At 39.7% G+C, this 24,458-nt stretch overlaps 1 protein-coding gene and 1 long non-coding RNA gene across 2 annotated transcripts in view; both read left to right on the plus strand.

The window, feature by feature from the left end:
* Positions 1-517: 517 nt before the first annotated feature.
* The window catches only part of LOC124799312 (DNA repair protein RAD52 homolog), a 68,036-nt gene continuing 44,095 nt past the window's right edge, over positions 518-24,458 (plus strand). Inside the window, exons 1-2 of the mRNA XM_047262899.1 lie at positions 518-688; positions 20,386-20,566. Of these exons, the coding sequence (XP_047118855.1) occupies positions 20,386-20,566 (181 nt within the window). The 5' untranslated portion in view covers positions 518-688. The remainder of the gene's footprint in view (positions 689-20,385; positions 20,567-24,458) is intronic.
* LOC124799313 lies at positions 7,616-10,034 on the plus strand. The gene is made up of 3 exons (XR_007017013.1): positions 7,616-9,094; positions 9,171-9,482; positions 9,569-10,034. It is a non-coding gene; the product is annotated as an uncharacterized LOC124799313 (long non-coding RNA).

The raw sequence follows: 24,458 nt of genomic DNA on the forward strand, positions 1-24,458 counted from the left end.
TGAAGTTGGGTCTGAAGATAGATTGCCAGATGTGGGTTGTAATTTCCGGGTCACGCCACCTTCTTTCACAAGCGATAATTCTAGAACTAACTGACAGGGGAACTTAAAATTTTGTACATGAGTGTTGCACACTTGGTAGCATTGGTGTGCTAAATTTCAGACAAATCTGAGACTATCAGCTGGAACATTTCCTCAAATTGGTTGAGTTGACATGGAATGACCCAGGCTACAATTCACCCATTTGCAGCTTACTACAGAGACTCAAAAGAACTAATGAAATGTGACATGTATCATACATGGAAATATCTGACTGCCTTCAGCATGATACAGTGTATGTTTATTCTTTCCAGACAAATTTCATCAATTTCTTAAAATGTCAGTTTTAAAATCCAAAGCATATTTATTATTTTTTGAATGGATGTGCTGCCCAATACAAAAACTTCATGAATCAAGAAGATTTTGATGTTACAACAGAATGGCTCTTTTTTTTTTCCCTACAGCACATTGTAAAGGACCTTGTGATGGGGTAGCAGGGACTGTAAAGAGATTAGCAAGACTTGCCAGCCTCAAGCGACCTTATGAAAATCATATTTTGACATCAAAACAGTTGTTTGAGTGGTTTGAGGAAAATATTCCTTCATGTGTCGTCCATTATACATCAGTTTCCCATCATGAAGATAAGGCCAAGGTGAAACAACATTTCAAAAATACAAGGACGATTCCAGGTACCCATAAGCTTCATTGTGTAATACCTGTTTAACAAAGGTTTAGTAAAGACAAAGACACACTCTGCTTCTTTAGTGAGTAGAGAATAGTCAGTGATTGCTATGGTGAATGAAATGCAGTTAACAAATATATATGAATTTGTTGCCTGTATGTATGACAGTCATTGATGGGTTGCATATGTCTTACAAACATGAAGAAACAGATGAAGTAAAGGTCAACTTCTTGCATCCACATGGACCATCTCTGTCATTTGTGTTTCCTGCCAAACCAGACACTTGTGTCGTCAAAAAATGTGACATTATCACAAGAGTGGATCCAGTGACACCAACTGGAAGGACATACAATCTCCCTGCATCAGATCTGGTGAACATTTACAATTTAGTTGGAGAATTGTCAGGAGAGATCTAATAACCTTTCATTGCCTTTTCATTACACCTGTAATGTAAATAATTCCTAATACCACTATGATAATGTAAACCATATTTTTGTACAATATTACTTATGGATTGTACTTTATCATAATTTGTGTTTCATATATGTGTGTTATGTTCTTCATTTCGGTAGTGTATTGGTGCTGACAAAATAATTTTTTGTGCATGATGCCTTTGGTGTGGCATCTTGATATTTACCATATTTATAGTAACATACTGGATCAATTAAATATATTTTTTTTAAAAAAATTGAAGATGGGGTGTTTTGAGATATTCAAGGTCAAAGGTTAAGGTCAGTGACCTTTAGTATGAAAATTCTCAGAAACTTGCCATGTAGCATATCAATGTAAAGATCTATTCGTTAGTTTTCCAGTGGTACCATTTTCATTGCTGTAACTGAATTAGAACTAGAATTACAGTCATTTATGTTGTGACAGACGCATGTAAATTTCACACTAATTCCAAACTTAACAGACCTATAACTTTCTTCACAGTTGTAACACACACCTGCAAATTGGTATTTTTCCATCTCTTATCTGGCTCATTGAATGCTCCAAATTTGAAAGAAATCTGAGATGGTCAAGTTGATAATGTTACTTTACTGCGTTGAATTGACATGGAATGACTCGATGTTGAAATGTGAGATGAGATGCCAGCAAATAGCAGTGGTGGACTCTATAAAAGGTCTGGATTTTCCTGTTGATGGTTAACTGAAGTGGTCAAGCCATATTCTAGATCTGTGCGGGGGATGGTATTCTGCTTTGTTTGCTTTATATAATGGTTACACTCATAGAAATACTGAAACTATTAAATCGGGTATTACCGTTACTTTCAAACCGTTATGGCAAATAAAGACTCATTTTGAGAGAATCAGCTATTGACTAGAAAAATTCTGTATGTGCAGAAATGAGTCATATGATGTAAAAGTGTTGTTCAATGTACGTCGTAATGCAGAAATATTTTAAGGAACTTGAAGTCTTTACAACTGTTGCACTTTATATATTTTGCTTTTGCTGTGTTTTTACCTAAAAATACCCCTTTGAATCTCATATTTGGGAGGCTGAATTTTTCTTTGTGTGGTCACTGTGATTTAGATATTCCATGGTTTTCCTGAATCATTTCAGTCAAATGCATAGGTGGTACCTTTGTCAAGCTCATGATCGACCAACTGTCCTATCCTCCTAAAAGCAAATTTATATATTTTGTGTGTGTATTTTGAGCTATTTATTTTCACTGTTTTAAAATGCAAATCCTATATCATTGTAATACGATGTGTAGACGAATAATTAAACAAAAAGCCAATAATGTATATCATATTTGTATCACTGAAAGAAAGAAAACATTTGCATTGATCTTAGAAAAATGGACCTATTTATGGTGCAGAAGGGCAACCTGTTCAATTGCAGCAAGATTTTTAGTGTCATCCTTTCACAAATTGTGTAGTGGATATTAAGCTTATTTCTGAAATGGAAAGAAAAACTAAAGCCTCTCATCTTGCAAGAGTCATTTTACACTATAAAAAGAGATCCTGAATCCTCATGTATTATGTCCATGTACTTGTAATGTCTTGATTTATCCCCAGATCCTTGCATGTGTGTGTTTATTTATCACTGCAAGTGTATTTAAATTTTGTATTTTTTTTCTAAGGGAAACGGCCACACAGATCTGTCTTTTAAGTATTTGCATAATGTTATTTACTTAATCGTGTAGAATGTTGTGTTGTAATAAGCACAACAAGTATTTAAAATATTACTCATTTCGTGTCCCACAATCTGTACACAACATGGATCTACTGAACAAGTAGTAGCCTTATATAAGACAAGTTTGCACAATGCTATGGAGTCGCAAAAATTTGGTAGCACTGCTGATTATACCACAGATTGGAAATTGAAACATCAGTTTTATGGTTTTTTCTGTTCGTATCTCTTCCTTCACCTCTGGCAGTAGTTTGCATACGTGAAAAATGCCTGTTGCACCATAGTTCGTACTCCACATTAAGCACCCTCTATCACTGGGTAAATCACTGCAAACAATGGAGGAATGCGAGGGTGTGCCACTGCTAGTGTTTACATCACAAGAGCAAATAAACTTGACCATAGACAAGAATAATTGAGACAGGATTAACAGTTGCAGAAACCTAATAGCATTGAATATTGATCTTAAAAGAATAAATAATATTTGTTGCACCCCAGATGCATTCGCTTCCTTAGTTATGCTAAATTGAGTCAGTTAGTAATGTCGGGTCAATGGAAGTGTCCGATTCCACCTGTCTGCTTTGACCCGTGATGTAAGGGTGTTGTGTGTGTGATGTCGTTACGGCGTGGAGTTTGAGTTTGTTGTCTTTGTAGATGTTGCCTTGCTGTGTTTGATGCTGCCCGGTGGTGGTGGTGGTGGTGGTGGTGGTGGTGGGGTGTGTGTAGGCGCACGTGCGCAAGTGTGTGTGCGTGCGTGTGTGTCATGTGTTGTATTGGGTTCATTTGAGCCTTGGTGTTATATGTGTGAAGCCGTTGGCAGTGTTTGCAGTTCGGGATGTAAGGTTTGGAAGTTTTTTCGGTGAGTTATCAATTACTTTTTTTGTTTACCTGTGGCACTTTCGTTGGGTGTTATTGGTTTGCTGTTTGTAGTGCTGTAAGACATTCAATTTATTGTGTGGCTTCTGTTGTTAGGTATGGATATGACAATGAAATATAACAGTGCTATGTTGTGTTCGGAGATGGGGGAGGACATGTTGTTCATTATTAAATTTCTCTAGTTATTTGGATGGATTGCTGAGATTGTGAAGTGTAGTATTTGTCGTGAGAACATGAGGTTGACCAGAGTTGCGTCATTTCGGGCCAGGGATGGGCACAAGTGGCACTGTGTGTGTGTGTGTGTGTGTGTGTGTGTGTGTGTGTGTGTGTGTGTGTGTGTGTGGAGGGGGAGGGGGCTCAACTTACAGTGTCTGTGCGTGCACGGTTTGCGTGGCCAACCTGTTTGGTGTATGTATGGTGTATCGAATGTGTTTTAATTTATGTAGGGATCTTTGATTTTTAGATTTTTGAGGTGTGGTTTTGATTTCATTTTTCGTAGTTGCAAGTCTTGGTTTTTGGTGTCAATAGTTGTGGTTGACCTGTACAAGTCAGGGGAAATGTCCAATTCCAATTTTCGGCTGTAGGTTTTGGTGTTTTGGTATTGTCAGCTGTGGTTATCGTATATAGGTCAAGGGAAATGTCCTATTCCAATTTATGTAGTTGTAGTTGTAGGTGTTGGTGTTTTGGTCTCATCAGCTGTGGTTGATCTGTATAGGTCAAGAGAAGTGTCCGATTCCTGTAGATTTTGTGGTGTAGCAGAATGTTGTAATTTTGTTTTGTTTGACTGTATTTTTGGAGGGAGATGTTATTGTTTTATTTATATGTATTTATGTCTTTGTAGCCATGTGTAGCGATGTGTATGTTGTGACGTTACAGGCGTCATATTGGAGACGCTTAGAATAGTCATTTCCACCATATTGATGATGTCATGGGTCAAAGCAGACAGGTGGAATCAGACACTTCTGTAACCCTGTAAGTCTATGTTATTTGTTTGTAGGAATGATTTTAGGAAACAGCTTGTCCCAGAACAGACAGCTGTCCATGAAGGAGCCATATGGGAGACTTTCTGATTCTTATTGGCAATACATGGTGGATATGCAGAAGGAAAAGTATATCATATTTGCTTGATGACCTTCGCCAAGTAGCCCTGCCATACAAGCACAGAGGAAGTGCAGTGGTTTCAGAGTTAGGACCGTCTTGTGCTCAGCTTACTGTTGAAAGGTTTGTTGAGTTTTGTGACTAACATGCTCCATTTAGATGAGGCAGCTCCAGGATATATTTATAGTGTTATCATGTATTAATTATTTAGTTTTATGTTGTTCTGGCTTGTTGTTTGATCTACAAAAGTAGATTTAGCCTTGTGAACATTGGCTTGAGTGAAAAATGGTACATATCTTTTTGATTTATTTCAGTGATATGTTGTTTGGTTTGCCATAAACACTGAAGAGTCACCAGGATAGTTTGTGTAACATGTCAAGATTAATCTTCCTGAAAATCAGCAGAGGAAATCGTACCTGACTGTATGTCAATGAAACTGCTAAATAGTGACAGGCTAAAACAGTGTTAGAATTTCCTGTCGTTAGATATAAGGAGTTATTAAAACTGCGGGCAAGTACAGGGTGTGTAAAGGTGTTGAGAAAATTGTTGGAACACTGGAATCAGGAAGAAAGCTTTTCGTTGATAATCTAACTATATGTTAGGGATTCATGTTTCTAAAAAGCAAAAAGCTCAGTCCCTATCCAATTACTGTGGGGATACACATCATCATAAATTCCATATAGGTCATAACGTGACATGATGGGACACATGCATGTTACTATTTCAGAACTTGATGTTTTTGAAATAAGTAATATTAAGAATAGAGCCAGCAGCAGATTTGAGCAAACTACTGTCTTCATTTTAGTAATTAGTGCATGTTTCACAAGAATAAATCAAGTGCCCACATACGTAGCCCGGCGCGGCAGTCGCTATGGGATGCTTGGCCCATATACAGTAGAGTCTCGGTTATCTGATCTTCGGTTATCTGACATTCTGTGTTATCTGACCCTTTCACCGCGCTGGCCCTGCGCCAGCCGATGACAGGTCACTGACTAACGTGTTGTTTGTTGATACTTAGTTCATTGTCGCCGTTTGCTACTCCTCACTCCTCGGTGCTAACTTAGATCTATAGTGGAGTGGAGGTGTTGCACTTTGTTTATTGTAAAAATTTGTGGTGATGGCTTCAAAACGGGAAAAGGTGGTCGTTTCAATGGAAGAAAAACTTAAAGCTTTAAAAAGAATAGACAGTGGTGAAACTTTATTAAAAGTGGCGCAAGATTATAACAGCAGGAAAACAACAGTTGGAGACTGGAAAAGGAACCGCAATGAAATTGAGAAGTGGTGTTCTCAGCAAGCAACCTTGGCTGTTTTGGAAGATCGGAAAGCCATGAAAAAATGTAATTATGAAAAAGTAAGTGAAGCTTTGTTCCTATGGTTTACTCAGTATAGAGATAAAGGTGTACCCATGTCAGGACCTATTTTGCAGGAAAAAACCTTAAAGTTTTGTAACGAACTAAATGAAGGTGAACCTGGTTTCACAGTTAGTGTAGGCTGGCTCGATAGATGGAAGAAAAGATGTCTGTGGTGAAAAGCTTTCAGCAAATTTTAAAGCTGTTCAATTGTTTAGGAACAAACTTCACAAGGTATTGGACAAGGAAAACTTAACAGGCTATCACATTTTTAACTGCAACGAGACTGGTCTCAATTACAAAATGTTACCGGAAAAAACATTAGCGTCAAAGGCCAAAAAGGCAGCGCTAGGCTACAAACATAGCAAAGAAAGAGTGACAATTCTTGCATGCAATAACGCCACAGCAAATTTGAAAATGAAACTGTCTATGATAGGTAAGCCAAAAAACCCGAGAGCATTTAAAAATGTATCTAAAAGTGCTTTACCAGTGAAATATTACAACCAAAAAAATGCTTGGCTGAGCTCAGACATTTTTAAAGAATGTTTTTTTAACGAGTTCATGCCACAAACTGAAAAGTTTTTGAAAGCCAACAACTTGCCCCGCAAAGCACTGTTGCTTCTAGACAATGCCACTTGTCATCCTAATGAAGGTGAACTTCAAGATCAAGATATAAAGGTCATGTTTTTGCCTCCAAATGTCACGTCCTAATGTTAGCCTATGGATCAAGGGACCTAAGAGAAACTACCGCAGAAACTTGCTTTCCTCTTTAATTAATGCTATGGACAAGGGAGAAGACATGCTAGAGCCAGTTGCACCGTATTAATTTGAAAGACAGCTTATGACGTGGCCCATCTTGGGAGATTGTTGGAGCAAATAAAATTGCAAAATCCTGGAAAAATTTGCTACAGGAAAATCAAGAAAATTCTCCAGACGATGAAAATCTACAGCAGCAGACCGAACCAGAAAATACTACCCTGCTTTCATTGTTACAAAAAGTTCCAGAATGTGCTAATGCCACAGAAGATGACATAAATGAATGGATTGTCCAAGATGAAGAATTTGAAGTGACAGATGAAGAAATAGTCAACATGATAAACAGAAACGAAAAAGATGAAGTAATGGATGTAGTGGAGGAAAGTGCGCCCAAGATTTCTCACACAAAGGACACAAGGCCTTAGAAACTGCTTTAAAATATTTAGAGCAACTGGAGGAAACATCATCTACCGAGGTTTTACTTCTTAAGAGACTACGGCAAACAGCAGGCAAACAAAAGACAATTGCTAACTTCTTCACACAGTAAATATCTACTCAGTCTAATTTGATTTGTATTGTATTAAATGTTTAACTCATTTGGTCTACTTCAGTTTAATTTTTGTGTTTTTTTTGTATTATTTTCTGTGTTATCCAGCCTTCCCGCTTATCCGACCTTGCCGCAGCCGGTTTAGGTCGGATAATCGAGACTCTACTGTACGTGGCCCGACTGTTGCGTCACACACCCAGCGCTGTATCTAGGGACTAGCTTGGAGTATCGACATGGGACGGGGTGCATTCTGTTGGGGAAAAATGTGAACTACATGCTGAGCGCGGGTGATCGGCATGTGTTCAACCCCTCTCCCCCCAGTCTCCCTCTCAGCGCTCTGCTGATTGGTCGCACTGTTGCTAGGGAGCTTGCGTGACACCTGCAGTTGTGTTTATGTTTGCGCTTCAGTTATTTATTGTCTTTCGAATGAAGTGGTGATTTTTGTGTTAGTGGCTACATAATTAGGACTCGTTTATCTAATAAGGACATTGAGAGTTTGCTGAATGACAGTAATGAAGAGTGGAATGTAGATGAATATGATGGTGAGAGTGAGTGGCCAGGAAGTAGTGATGATGAAATAGATGATGAAGAGGAAAATGAAGGAGACAATGAGGAAGAAAATGAAGAAAATGTTGTTGAAGAAAATTTAGAGGATGGTGGTGATTTGGATGATGGCGGTGGCGTGAACAGTGGTGCTCCTCAGGGCGGTGGTGTGGACAGATATTACAGGAAAAGGGGAGCTTCCTAATGACATTAATTTTGTGCCACAAAGGGAAAAAAATTTCTGATTTTGCGCCACAAAGGGAAAAAATTTCTGAAGTAGTGACAAATTGTAGGAGTTTCGTAGATTTTTTCCAACTAAATTTTTCTGATGAATTTTTGAATGACATTGCGTCCGAGACAAACCGATACGCCCACAATAAGATTGAAAAAAATGAACCCCCTGAAACCCTGTTCACAGCAGAAAGGTTGGCATGATGTGATTTTCATGAAAATAAAAGCTTTTTTGGGTACCATTCTCATCATGGCAATGAATGAAAAAAGTGACATAAAAGCCTACTTTTCTACTGATTGGACAACAAAGCAGGACTTTTTTCCGGAAGTATTTCACCGTGACCGATTTTTTGCAACTTTACCGGGCCTTTCACATTTGTCCTCTGACTCTTCGGGGCTCATCAAAATTTGCTACTCGAGCCCAAAAAGTGAAGAATGTCATCGATTTCATTGACAGCAAGTGTTGAGCACTTTCCTCCAGGAGAAAAAATTGCAGTGGATGAGTCTACTGTCAGTTTCAAGGGAAGAATTGCATTCAAGTGCTATAATCCTCAGAAACTGACGAAGTGGGGCCTACGAGTCTACGTCCTGGCCGATTCCGAAACAGGATACATTTTGACGTTTGAGCTCTACTATGGGTCTCCTATGACGGAGTCCTTGGTGTGCCCTGAACTTTCCTTTACGTCCCGAATCATCCTTCATTTGTTTGTTTGACTACATCAAGATTGCCAGGCTCAGGGGAGGCACATGTACACCGACAGATATTCTAAATTGGAATTGAAGAAAGAAAAAACTCATCTAACCGTGACAATAATGGCAAACCGAGAAGGTTTACCGGTCGAGGTAATTAGCTTATTTCACTAAATATTTTGCAAAATAGGACTGTATAAAATTTACCATATATTTTTTTTACTTGCAGGTAAAGGGAAAAAAACTGTCAAAACTAAAAAAGGCCGACGTGAAGGTGTTGGAGAACACAGTGGCAGTTATTCTAGCGTGGAAAGACAAAAGGCCAGTTATCGTGGAATTTACTCATCACAAAGATACTATGCAATAAATCACCCGGAAAAAATGGGGAGGTGGTGAAGAGGTGATCCAGAAGCTGTTAATGATTTGTGACTACATGGCAAATGTGGGAGCCTTAGACAGAGCCGATCACTACTGCGTGTCGTACCATTTTGCCAGAAAATCCCTCAAATGGTGGAGGAAAATTTTTTTCTGGTTATTCGAGGTACGATATTCACTTTTCTAATAGGCCTTGGCCTACTTGAAAAATTTTTATTTCGACAAAAGGGTAATTGTTCTGGCTAATTTCAGGTGGGAGTCATCAACGCTTACTTGCAATATGTCATCATAGCAAAGAAAAGAGGAGAGACACCAAAGAGTCATTTGCAGTTTCAGAAGAGTCTCGTCAAGGAGCTTGTGGGCGACGTCAGGGCTCAACCAATCCCATCAAGGAAGAGGCCATGCCCTGAGCATGGTGACCTACATGGCCTGTGCCGTGCTATTGCAAGAATGGACACCGGAAAACATGGTGACTGTATCATTTGCAGTGATCTCTCCAAGCCAGGAGGTCGAAAACGGTCCCCCTTTTTTTGCTAAATTTGTCCGTCCAACCCCTCTCTTGATGTACCTGAGTGCTTCAACAGGTATCACAAAGTAACAAAGTACTGAAAGGACTTGTAAAATATGGTTGCCTATCGAAAAATCGATATGCCAAAGTTGTAAAGTTTGTTTTAAGCAAATTTTATTCAGTTTTGTAGTTTATTGACATAAATCAAATTTTTCATCCCTCAAAATAGTCTTTTTATTTTTCTTCCCACAAATGTCCCATAAGAGATAAAATTGTATTTTATATGTCGTTTTAAAGCTAAAGCTTTAAGCAATAAGATACAGCTAATTTTAATATGTCTAATTCAATGCATAACCTCTCAACTAAAAAAAAAAAAAAGAGAAGGAAAAAATCAAATTTTTCTTTTTTTTTTCTATTGTAACATCACCACCAAGTTACAAAGTGCACGATATGGAATAATGAAAATAGTATTCTGGTAAAGAGCTTGTTTTAAGCTTAATTTAAAAAAAAAAAAATACACCAATAAGTCAAAGACTGTAGATTTTATAAGCAACGAAAGAAACCTAAGGGATATGGAACCCACACAGCGCTGCCGAATTGCTCCACTTTGGGGAAATGCGCTCCGTCCCAAAAGGGTTAAGCGCTGTGAAGTTGATTTCTAAATTCCCAATCTGACGAGTAGTTCCACATGTTAAAGATGTGATCATACTACCATAATTTGTAATGACTAGACTGTAAAATTTTTAAGATCAATAGAAAATACAGGCAGCTTGTTCAAGAGCTAGACACCACATATTTGACATCATAGGCTTGCAAGATGGAAGGCAGAACTTGTCACAAATCAGGGGTTCAGACGGTTCTGCAACCATGTAGGCTGCAGATTCGACTTGCATCATAGGATGGTGGGTTTCCAGGCTCCGCTTAATAGGTCAGGAGTTGACTACATGCAGAAATCAGATGCACAGATATTAGAGGCTGTGTGGAGAGGACTGGATGGCTTTTTTAGGTCAGAGGATCTCGGGAAACTACAGAAAGGACATCAATTGTAAGAGGGTGCAGGATAAACACGGGATAAAATACATAGAAACAGTCAGTATTGTAGTTGTAAACTGTCATAGCTGTGTTGGAAAAGAATCATAGCTCCAAGCGCTAATATGAAGCGCTGAAGCTCAAATTGTTATAGGTTCAGAAAGCTGACTAAAATTGGAAACGAGTTCAGCCAAAAGTGTTACAAAGGACCTAACTGTGATCAGAAAGGATAGATTAAATACGGTTGGTGGGTGCAGTGTTTATTGCTGTCGGAAGTAGTTTAGCTTGTAGTGAAATTGATAGTTCGTGTGAGTTAGTGTGGATAGAGGTTATACATGACAACCAGCATAAATTAATAACTGATTCCGTTTACTGACCCCAACTCAAATGATACAATTGCCGAACGGTTAAAAGAAAACTTGAGTTTCATTTCAAATAGGTACCCCACTCATACAGTTGTCACTGTTGGTGACTTCCATCTACCCTCAATGTGTTGGCAAAAATACAGCTTTAAAGTCAGAGATAAACATAAAGCATTATCCGAAATCGTTCTGAATGTGTTCTTGGAATATTAATTTGATCAATTACTTCATGAGCCAACTCAAAGTGTAAATGGTTGCGAAAATGTGGTTCAAATGGCTCTGAGCACTATGGGATTTATGCGAAAATGTACTTGACCTTTTAGCAACAAATAATCATGAGCAAATAGGGAGCATCATGACAGATACAGGGATTAGTGACCACAAGGTTGTTGTAGCAGGACTGAGGACCATAACATCCAAACTCAGCAAAAATAAACGTAAGCAGATAAAAATTTGCCTGAGGCCTTCCTAAGAGACAGTCTCTACTCCTTCCTATCTGAATATGTAAGTGTAGACCAGCTGTGGTTCAAATCAAAGAAATAATATTGATGGCTGGTGAGTGACATTGTCAAAAAAATTAATAAGAGATGATAGTGATCCTCCATGATACACAAAACAGGTCAGAGCACTGTTGCAGAAGCAACAACAAAAACAAGCTAAATTTAAAAGAATGCAAAATCCACAACATTGGCAAAGTTTTACAGAAGCTCAAAATATAGTACAGACTTCAGTGAGTGATACTTTTAATACTTTTGCCAGCAATACTCTCTGTCTCGAAATGTGGAAGAAAATCCAATGAGGTTCCGGTCGTATGTAAAGTACACCAGTGGAAAGACAACCAATCCCTTCGCTGTGCGATAACAATGGTGATGTTACCGATGACAGATGCCACTGAAGCAGAGTTAATAAATGTGGTTTTCCGAAAATCCGTCACCAAAGTAGAAGTGAATATTCTGGAATTCGAACCAAGAACAACTGCCAACATGAGTAACTTAGAAGTAGGTATGCTAGGTATAGCAAAGCAGCTTAAATCATCTAATAAAGGCAAGGCCTCTGATCCTAATTGTATACCAGTCACGTTCCTCTGAGTACGCTGATACACGCACTCCGTATTTAGCAATCGTATACAAATGATCGCTCATTGAAAGATCCATGCCAAAGTTGTAAAAGTCAAATCAGAACCCAAGAAAGGAAATAGAAGTAATCTGCTGAATTACAGACCCATATCGCTAATGTTGATTTGCGGTAGGGTTTTGGAACGTGTACTGTGTTTGAACACTATGAGTTATCTCGAAGGAAACAATTTGTAGACATGGTTTCAGAAAATATCGTTCTTGTGAATCACATCTAGCTCTTTAGTCTCACAAAGTAATGAGTACTGTTGAGAGGGGATGTCAAATTGATTCCATAGTTTTAGATTTCCAGAAAGTGTTTGACATTGTACCTCATAAACGACTTCTCATCAAATTGCGTGCCTATGGTAAACTCAGTTATGCAACTAGATTCGTGATTTCCTGTCTGGAATGTGACAGTTTATAGTAATTAACAGAAAGTAATTGAGTAAAGCAGAAGTAATACCTAGCGTTCCCCAAGGAAGTGTTATGGGCCCTCTGCTGTTCCTGACATACATCAACAATTTGGGAGACAATCTGAGTAGCACTCTTAGATTGTTTGCCGATGATGAAAGTCATCAGATGATCAAAACAAATTGCAAAACAAAATAGACAAGATATCTGCATGCTGAAGATTAAATGGGTAGATCGCATAACTAATGAGGAAGTGTTGAATAGAATTGGGGAGAGGAGAAATTTGTGGTACAACTTGACTAGAAGAAGGGATCGGTTGGTAGGGCATATTCTGAGGCATCAAGGGATCACCAATTTAGTACTAGAGGGCAGTGTGGAGGGTAAAAATTGTAGAGGGAGACCAAGAGATTGAATACACTAAACAGATTCAGAAGGATGTAGGTTGCAGTAGGTACTGGGAAATGAAGAAGCTTGCACAGGATAGAGTAGCATGAAGAGCTGCATCAAACCAGTCTCAGGACTGAAGACCACAACAACAACAACAACAACAACAACAACAACAACAACATCATCTGCATGGCGTGAAAAGTGACAGTTTAACTCTAAATAATGAAAAGTTTGAAGACATCCACATGAGAACCAAAAGGAATTCATTGAATTTCAGCTATAAGTCACACAAATCTAAAGCCTGTAAATTCAACTAAATACTTAGGGATTAAAATTGCAGTGGGTTAAATTAGAATGACCGCATAGATAATGTTACGGGCAAAGCAAACCAGAGACTATGATTTATTGGCAGAACACTGGGAAAATGCAACAAGTCTACTAAAGAGACTGCCTACATTATACTTTTATGCCCTTTTCTGGAGTATTGCTGTGCAGTGTGGGATCCACATCAGATAAGATATCGAAAAACTTCAAAGAAACTTGTTATATACTATCACGGAATAGGGGAGAGAGCGTCATGGATATGATGTGTGAATTGGGGTGGCAATCATTAAAACAAAGGTGTTCTTATGTTGTGGCAGGATCTTCTCATGAAATTTTGATCACCAACTTTTTTCACTAGAGTGAGAAAATATTTTGTTGTTGCCCACCTACATAGGGAGGAATGATGATGATAATAAAATAAGAGAAATCGGAGCTCGCACTGAAAGATTTAAGTGTTCGTTTTTCCCGCGCAGTGATAGAGAGTGGAACAGTAGAGAAATGGCTTCAATGAAGCCTCATTGTGAATTGCAGAGTAATCATGTAGATATTTAAACTTTTGAGGAATTAATCTTGTTTAATCTTCATCTCCCCTCATCCCCACAATTGGCAGGTCTGTCTCATCCTGGAACCTGAGACACCTGCCCTTCCTTTTTAACCTTCCCAACGTCCATCCCCTGGTAGACACTTGTTAGCAATTTTATTTCATATATATATATATATATATATATAATTTTTTAATTCTTGTGGGCGAAGGTCCCTTTTGACACACCCAGAAGGCTCGCAACTCTTTAGCAAATATGCACCGGGCAGTCAGTTACTTGTACTGCAATTTTACACCCTGACTATATCTTCTCTCAGGCTTATACTCTAGGATAGATTTCCTGTTGAGAACATAGTTCACTCGTAGGATGTAGATTATGGCTTTTACCACTTTGTTCCATTTATTTTACACCAAGAGTTGTGGTTAACTTATATCCCGTTCCCACGTCTTTGTTTGAACTACACTTATTTAAAATTTTCACGGAATGTGTGGGCCATGTGGAGCAAGTCACCCAGTACTCAGTGTGCTAGCCATTTCATGTGTGGGCATCGTCAGGTGCCCATAATCGATAGCCTCCTGACCATGCAGAGGTCACACTATTGATGCCTAAGCTGTCACCCAATACCCAGCATGGCAGCCATTTCACATGTGGGTGTCGTCCATACATTGGTAGCCTCGTGAACACCCAGGAGTTGCATTATTGATACCTGAGATGTTACCTCCCTGCACTTGCTGAAGAGTAAGTGTCTGTCTGTTTAGTGGCTCTAGGACTCTGGGCAGCGGTCATCAGGCCTGGTAGCCTTTGCTCTGGCTGGCTTGTTTGGAATAGGTGGCATCTTGACAGATATTTGGGATCATGAAATGACTGAAGTTCTCAGCCAGTGGCCATGAGGCTCCAACAGCTTCTTCAGGCAGTTTGCAATTTAGTGCAGATCATTACGACCCTTGGAATTTTCCCTCCTTGACTATGCCATGGGAGGAAAGGAAAACCAGTCGAGACATAGTCGCTCAGTTCATGGTTTGTACCCAAACAGTTGCAGGGTACTTTCTCTGCAGTAAGTCAATGTTTATTGGGTAGAATATCATAAACATATTTAACCGTCTTCCTTTAGTAAATTAAAAAGTTGTTCCATCATAATTAAGATTGCAAATCCTACCCAGTCCTGGGTGTTCCTGTGTTGTAAAAAAGTTGGTGGTGATGTACCCCATAAGAACATCAATGTGGTACAGGGATTAAACTTTCGAACACTTGGGGAGGGTAGGGATTCACTCCATACAGCGTGTACATCAAAGCCTGCCAGACAACAAAGTTGGAACTGGTGCAGTCATCCTCACGTATGACAGGGGCTGAACGTCCAGAGAAGGTAAAAACTGTGCTTTAAATGCCACTACTATGGGCGTATGACTTCCCAGTTTACATGCAACCCGATATTGGGAGACTGGCCAGCTGCTTCACAAAAATTCATCACTTGCACTACAACTGTCTTTGTCAGTTGTCAGGCTACCATTTTCCCTGATCCCTGAAGTGTGCAATCCTAATCAAGCAATAAAAAAACTTATGTCTTGGAGCTTGTGAAGAATATAATTGTATCGAGTCCCACTGATATTGACTATGCCACTGCTATGCCCAGGTTGTTGGCATCAACCTTTTGTAGTTCCACAAATGAACTGGACTATGGAGAAGATAGGAACTTCCTTCTTGTGGTTCCTGCGGCAACATTTTCACGAATGTCTCCATGTAGGCCACCAGAGAAGCACAATTTCCTATGCTAGTGATAGCTCCCATTCGGGAACCATCTTCCCAGAAATCCAAGATCAGCAACCCAGAGGCTGTGGGTGTCAGAGGTGACCACTCTCCTTCCTTTACTACACCCACAGTTGATAATCCCTCGCAAGATCATCAGTACAGTGTTACACTTCTTGTCTGAAGAATTGTGTTTAGATTAGTTGACCATCAGTTAATCATTTTAACCATGCTAGCTTTTCTTGTAACCGGAATACAAGCCATGTCAAATTATTGAAGTGTAGTAGTAAAATATTTCTTAGTTAAACTTGCAGGTCCTTTGTATCAGAATGAGAGAGGGGAGATCAGTTCACTTGTTGCTTAGGAATTGAAGTTTAGTTGATAACAAGACAAAGATGCTGTACATAGGTGGAATTTGTACCAAAATTTAATTCTCTTAGACTGTGATCATACTCTCAAACTACTACTACTACTACTACTACTACTACTGGCCGTGCGGTTCTAGGCGCTACAGTTTGGAGCCGAGCGACCGCTCTGGTCACAGGTTCGAATCCTGCCTTGGGCATGGAGGTGTGTGATGTCCTTAGGTTAGTTAGGTTTAATTAGTTCTAAGTTCTAGGCGACTGATGACCTAGAAGTTAAGTCGCATAATGCTCAGAGCCATTTGAACCATACTACTACTACTATTACTACTACTAATAATAATACTACTTGAATATATGAACAGTGTGTAACCTGTCGTTTATTCTTTCTTGTGGATAGATTAAGTTCTTCATTTCATAAGTAAGTACAGTGTAAAAGTAACTTTCAGCTCTGTAAAAGTTTATTGCCTTCTAATTAGATAGACATACACAATACGTACATCATTAGTAGCAGCCAGCCCCAGACCACTACTACATCATTACAGTTTAATTACAGTTATGGTTCATTTTCTTTTTGTCTTGAATTACAATAGTATCAATTAATGTCCAATGGAACCAGAGTTTTACAGCAGCTGCTGGTAAGATCTTCTCACTATCACTGGCTGTGGTGGTGGGTGGTTCAGCATTTCTGGCTGCAAAAGCGAAGACCCTTAATGTCGGCATGTTGTGTCGCCATTGGCCTCAACGTTAAACAAAGAAAACAAACATTCATGCAATAAACAGTTCTTATAATATAAAAATTAAGTACATAAATTTAAATCAATTTGCTTTACATTCATAAAATTTAATGATGTCTTCTCACCTGCATTCCCTAAGGTGGTAAGAATTGCATTGTGACAGCTTCCAATATTAAGTTGTTAAAGAGAAGAAGAAGAAGAAGAAGAAGAAGAAGAAGAAACCTTGGGAGAGGGATACACTGGTGACCTCAGAGATGCCAGATCCTCCCACGCCATCAAACTCTGAACTGATGTTTGTTGGTGTTGTTCCACCCTGACAGTGATATTGGTACTTGACTTGTCCTAGCTCCTTCTGACCTAATCAGTTCACCCTCAGTATGATGATCCAATGGAACCACAATGGCTGTTACTGTCTCCTGCTGGAACTGCAGTTATTTTCCTCTTGTTCTGTGATCCCTGTTACTCTCCAAGAAGTACACTTCACTGATGACCATTCTCCAAGTTTTTGAGATTACTGTGCATTGTGTCAGATCCATACTGGCCCTGTGAGAGCATCTGAAGGGGTCTGTACTCTGGTTTGCACATATATCTTTAGTGTGTGGATTCCCCTCCACACCATTTTTGAAGCAGTAGCAGTGCAAGTGGAAACATTTCCAGCGATTGTGATTTATATTGTTTATTTACTTCTAGGCAGGGAAGTTACATTGAGATGACCTCCTTAATTCAACAACTCTCCTTCCCTTTTCTCCCACCTAGGAATTCCACTGCGCATTGCCCCCTGTCTGGAAGTGCCACTTGTGGCAGGGGCCTTCAGCTTCTTTCCAATTTTGATTTGTTTCTCCTCAGTGATGGTATGCCTGCCCACTTCAGTGCCAAGCATTACACCTTTTCAGCTACTGAAATTACAAACTCTTCCCCTGTTCTCAAGGCTTTCCTACAATTGTCACTGCATGATGATCTTTGTGACATCGACCACTTTTCAGTGAACATAGCAGTTATATGCCTCTTCGCCACTTACACCTGCTCTGTGTCAGATTGCATCAATTAGGCTGTGGGGACATCTCCAATGCAGTCACTCTCAGTGCTGGAACTACTGTCCCCCTCTCTGCAGCCTACTTTGATGCCAGCTGTTGCTGTGATGGGCCAAAGACATTGCAACACTTACTCAGGATCCTCATATGGGCCCTCAACGTCTCAGGTGATGGCCTTCTCAAACTACCCTCATCACTTTTAAGAGGAGTTAGAATAGAAAAAAATTTCTTTTCACTTTTTAGGATTTTTATTTCATTACAGAATTTGCAATTTTCTGAACAAAATGATAAATATAGCACTTATAACCTCACATGGGAAGTATTTTATTTTATATTTTTAAATATAATGTACACCGGTTGAAAATGTTAAAATTTTTTATGGGCGTTACTTCAAGATCTAATAAAATCAGTAATTTTTTATGTAGAAGGCTGTGGATTGCTGTGTTATATAGATTAAATAACGTGTTTGTATTGGTAGCACTGTCAAAAACAGTACCGTATCGTATCGTTTCATAGTATATCATAGTATATACAAGTGTTGTATGTCGAAGTGCTAATGTTTTTCCGGGGAAAAGTGATGAATAGATTGGTAAATCTCTCAAAGTAAAGTATGACGTCAAAACGAAGTGTTTTTAAGAAACGTGGGTTTCATGGTAATAGATTTTTGAATAAAGGGAAACATTGTGTTCAACTTGCGGCATGTGAAGTTACAGACAATGAAATACTGGCAAACTCGTCAGTATCTAGAGAAACACCCATTAGTGCTTCGAAGATTAAAATAAAACATTGTGATGTACAGTTTTCTCAAAACAAACATGATGTAAATGGTTACATGAAGACAGTGAGGTATCAAATGGACTAGCTAGGAAAATTATCATTAATTGTGCCAGTTGTAAATATACTCATTCATTTTGGAATTCTGGTAAGCGTAAAGATAATTATTTTGAAGTAAATGTTAGGTGGTTATATGGATTGAGAGCTACTTGCAAAGGGCACACTGCAGCAGAAACAATGTGTGCCATGATGAATATGCCACACCCACCTTGTAAAATCAACAAGTAAGCAGGATTTATTGGAGCTGCTGTGGAATCTGTTGCATGTGAGTCAATGCAGGGTGCTGAAAACAAAGCTGTTGAAATAAATGGTGGTATGACTGACATACCAGTAGCTTTGGAACAGAAGACTGTGAGCTGGTGGAGTGGGCCCAGGGAAGGGGTGGGTGAAGGATATGGACTAACAAAGGCTGAGGACAGAAGGGTCATGGGAATGTAGGGTATATTGCAGGGACAGTTCCCATCTGTGCAGTTTGGCTTAGCTGGTGTTGGTAGGAAGGATCCAGGTGGTGCAGGTTGTGAAGCAGTCATTGAACTGAAGAATGTTGTGTTCGGAAGTGTGCTAAGTAACTGGGTGGTCCAGCTTCTCTTGGCCACAATTTGTCAGTGGTCATTCATACAGACAGACAGCTTGTTGGTTGTCATTCCCATGTAGAACACAGCACAGTGGTTGCAGCTTACGTTGTAGATCATGTGACTGCATTAGCAGGTAGCCCTGTCTTTGATGGTATGGTTGATGCTTGTGACTAGACTGGAATAAGTGGTTGTGGGATGTTGTATGGCACAGGTCTCGCTTCTAGGCCTATTATCTAAATTGTTCATTGAGCAACCACAGACAGGCAGGAACATCTCAAGTTTGAAAACCCTTATGAGAAGGAACTTTAGCAAAGAAAACTTTTTAATGTTTGGTTATAATTTATAGCAAAATCAAACAATGGAAACTCCACGTAGGAGTATCAACAGTGTAGGAAAAGCTAGATTGCTACTTACCATAAAGAAGGCACATTAAGTCTCAGACAAAAACATTTAAAACACGCTTACACACAGCTTTTGGCCACAGCCTTCAACATGTGTGAGCTCATGGCATCCAACTTATGAACACCTTCTTCCAGGAGGCCCAAACAACTGTAATACAATGGCCAGCAATATCAGCTGACATGAACCAGATTGAGTGTGCTTGGGACCAATTGAGACTATCAGTGTGGTACTGCAGGAACGTTCCTCGCACTCTGGGTGACCACAGGAGAGCTGCCGTTGAAGGGTGGGGCAGGCTTACGGAGCAGCATCTCAACACACTGTGGACAGCATGCTGAGGATCAAATATGTTACAATGCATGGGATGAAGCATTACTGTTTTTATATTACCCAAAGCAGATTTTTGTTTCACAGATGCCTACTTTTCAACTGCTGCCCTTTTTTCTTATTTTGGTGTTATTTCATAGTTAAGGTAGTATTATTCTTTCACTCCCTGCTTCCCTTGAGTCTAAGCCCCCACACATTTGTAGATATGCAGGTGGTGTAAAATTTCTTTTGAGTATGCTTCAGAGACTATGTAGGCAGTGCGTATGGTGGTGAAGGAACAGCAGAAAAAGTGGACATTATCATTAAAAGAACAGTGTGTATTTGTATCTGCTGATAATAATTTTTTTGATAATATTGCAGCTTCTATAACTTTTTTTTTATAGATGGAGGGCCCAGAGGATGAGCTAGATGAATTAGCAGCTAAAATAGTTTTTGAGCAACTGCCGGAACCTGTGGAAAAGAAGAAAAACACTTTTGATGAGGCACGAAAGAGACTAATTGATGCAGCTAATTGTGTTTTTGGGTCGTTGAATTGGAATCATGCTGTTCTGACTCAAAATGTTGGTAAGTGTTTGACAGGTATACCATGACTTTCTGAAAACAGTTGTAAAATATTTTAAATCAGGGAGGAAATTTTAAAAGTAACACATGTTATTGTACAAATTAGCTTTGCGTTATCTATTTAACATGTGCGTTCTGGAGCCTTCAACATGTGTGAGCTCATGGCATCCAACTTATGAGCATTATTAATGGTAATAATCTGTGAAATTAAGTTAAGCACAATATGAGTGAGTTCCTTCAAACATATCTTTTTTCTTCAGCATGAAATGGAGTAAACTGAGTATTCAAACATTTAAATTGTATTTTAAGTGGGTTGTCAACAGGTAAAAGTATTTCTTTTGTGTGTATTGGGTAAGTTAAACTGCAAGGTAAATTGATTAGATGATATCTATGTAACATATTAGTTTTAATTAAAAATGAGACTTTAGCAGTGTGCGTTGAACTAGTAACATTTTGAAACACAAACTGCCAACTACAAACTGTTGATCCATAAAATTCCTCGTGTTTAAAAATGTTTTCCTTCTTGTAGGTATCAGTGTCCGAATTCCCTGCTTCTTACTTAAGTGAAACTGAGCACCCCACTCCCTTGCAACTTCACATGTTTGAGCAGTATTCGATAGGTTTCAGGTTGTGTCACTGCTAGCAACGAGAAGTCAGTTACACATTGACAGTAAGATTAGAAAAAAATTGTAATGACATATTTTAAGGAAATGTCATAGTCATTCAGTTGATGTGACTAAAGAATGTACAAAACCGTAACATATATAGTGCCTCCAGCATATTCACTCATTCCATTTCAGAAGCTTGCAAACTGTTGAACTCTTCATGCAGAAGGATCACTGACGTTTAAAATGTGCTACTGAAAACATCTGACATTAATTCCAAATCTGCCTATCTATCCTAGTGAAATAAGAATCTGATGATTCAGAAAAACTTCATCTATAATACTCTCCCCATAACAAACAAAAAAGCAGGCTGAAGTTTAGTGCACATTGACAATAAATTGACTTTGAAGGTGGTTCCCTTGTTGTATTTGACACGTCATTACTTCATGAGCAGGCTGGCAATTTATAGTATGGCCCCACAAAACAACAGTGAATAAATAAATGATGACGATCTTCTGCCCTTAAGTTGTAATGATTGGTCCAAAGTGCCTACATTCCTCTTAACAGCATTACAAATGTGCTCAGTCTTCCCAAATCAGGTGACTGAAAGAGTTAAGCAAATATTATCCTATCTATGAAATCTAACGCCGCTCATCATACATATCAACATGTATCTTGATTAAGGAGTTGAAAAAAACCTTGAACTATGTGTCGAGGATCAGTTATCAGTATCAAAATACTTATGCTAATCCCAGTCTTCTGTGATGCAGAACTAGGAAAGGTATTTTGTGTGGGGCAATGCATCTCTGTGCTACAGTGCGGAGATAGTTGTGTTTTTTCCTCCTCCCATGTGCACAGCCATTGTCATGACATATGTCATAAGTTATTTACTACACTGAACTGCCCAGTTTACAGGGTCTCAATTATTTCTCACTCTCCAATATGGCAGCTATCTCTCATTTAATAGCTTATCAACTGTATGATCTATTTTATGGACTAGGGTGTGCTACATACAGCAGTCAAGTAGACTGGAAGTAATAACACATTTATTCAAGACAGAATTACAGGAAGAAATAACATTATGACACAACTGTAGAGTTTATGTTGGTCACAGGAAGACTTAGCGAGTAACCACTTATGGAGTTACTAGAGGAGATACCAGCAGGCTGATAACTCCATTGACGATGCGTGATGCAAGCTTAACAGTGAGGCGTAGCCAAAGGCTAGGTCTGTGAGTGAGAGTCCGTTGAAAGAGGGATTAATTAGATTTGCAGGAGTTGGCACCAGTGAGGAGCTACTCTGAATGAAGACCGCAGAGCATTCGGTGGAATTACTTGGTATAACTCCTGCAATGACTGGCTTGTTGGAGACAGTGCACTGACCTCCGTACTGCTGAAGCAAAGGTATACAATGCGGACTATTTTCAGGCATGTGACTTGTGGAGGGAAATAGTTCCATGCAGGCGTCTGCTCCTGATGTAAACTGGAGCACAGCCAGATGCCAAGAGTAGTGCCTGCAGTATTGGTATCTTGAGTTTCCAGCGATAACAAACAGCATTGTATTTGTTGTTGTGGTGGCTTGCTACCTGGAACTGTTATCATCATAGCTCACTTGTGGATGTGTGTACAAGAAGTGGATGATGCGTGAGGCCAGATCATTTGCAGGACACATGTGTACGTGCAGTTGCTGTCCCTTCAAAATGTAGGAGCAGATACTACATCCCTTCTTCCCAAGATGGAGGAGTCATCTTGCTTGTAGCTGAAGAGCCTACATTCACTTCGCACTTTGGGAGTAATTGGTGCAGGCCTGTATAACCTCCGTCCTAGGGGGGAGGGAGGAGCCACATTGACAGGTCACCACAGTGGAAGTGGTGCTCCCCCCCCACCCACCACCCCCCACCCCTTCGGCCGACATGGGCATCTGAAAATGTTGAGGGAGCCAATGGCGGTTGCGGCCCAGCCCCTATAACTTGTTCCTGAGTTGGGAGGCATCACCACGCAGAAGTCGTGGACGGTATGGGCACAATGGCCAACAGCGGAGTGGGCAGGAACATGTGCATCTGGAAAAAGAAACAGATGAAGGCTAGCACATCATGGAAGGATTGATGGTGTAGAGTGGCCAGGAAGTAAGTGAAAAGAAATAGAGCACAGCACCAGAGGAATCAGTTGTGTGTGAAGCCGCCAGAGGATCCGACGTAGAGAAAGCACAGAAGGAAGGGGCTTAAGCACTGGAAGACTGGCCTGTTTTGGGCTCACTGCCATGTGTGCATGAGAGCAGGGAAAAGAAGAGAGTAGAGTGCTGGAGAAAAAAACTCCAATGAGTGCTTGCTGCTGGAGCATGCGTAGGAGCACAAAGGAAATTGTATGTCTGGGTGAGGAATTGAGGAATGGAGGGTCCTGTTGATCCAAGAAGCCTGGTGGAAGGAGGACAATGCGCCGGAGGAACCCACTGCTTGTGAAGCTACCGCAGTCTGGCAGAGCTCTGGAGATGACTGATTCTTGGAGGTGATGGACTCTTGAAACCCCGGAGACAGTTGGCCACAGAGATGGTTGGGCCCAGAGATGGATTTATTTCTAAATACATAAACTGCAAACCGCCATGGAGAGTGCCATATAACAGTACTAGTAATTTCTTTTCCTGCTCCAGTCGCAAATAGGGAAGGGAAAAACCACTGTCTATTGGCCTCTGTACAAGTCCTGATTTCTCTCATCGTATATTTATGGTCCTTATGCAAATGTACATTAATGGCAGTAAAATCAACTCAAAGTCAGCCTCAAATAACAGTTCTCTCAATTTCCACAATTACCTCTCAGAAAGATCATCATCATTTCTCCAGCACTTGGGTTCATGGTACATCTCCATAACACTTGCTAGCTGATCGAACAAATCTAGCAGCTTGCTTCTCAATTGCTACAATGTCTTCCTTTAAACTGACACACAAACAGCACACAAGGCTGTGTCGCTGAAGTGTTCTATACACTGTCTCCTGTATAGATGACCTACGCTGCCTCAGAATTCTTCCAATAAAGCTAAGTTGAGCATTCACCTTCCCTATTATCAACCTGATATGCTCATTCCATTTCACACCGTTTTGCAACGTTATGGCTAGATATTTAATTGATGTATCAAGTGGCACATTGCTGTATTCAAACAATACAGGATCGTTTTTCCTACTCATCCACATTAATGTACGTTTTTCTACATTTGGAGCAAGCTGTCATTAATCACATCAATTAGAACCTGGAGACGGATGACCCTCGTTAGTTAGTTAGTTAGTTAGTTAGTTAGTT

Source organism: Schistocerca piceifrons, chromosome 5 (assembly GCF_021461385.2).
Source record: "Schistocerca piceifrons isolate TAMUIC-IGC-003096 chromosome 5, iqSchPice1.1, whole genome shotgun sequence".
Lineage (NCBI taxonomy): Eukaryota > Metazoa > Arthropoda > Insecta > Orthoptera > Acrididae > Schistocerca > Schistocerca piceifrons.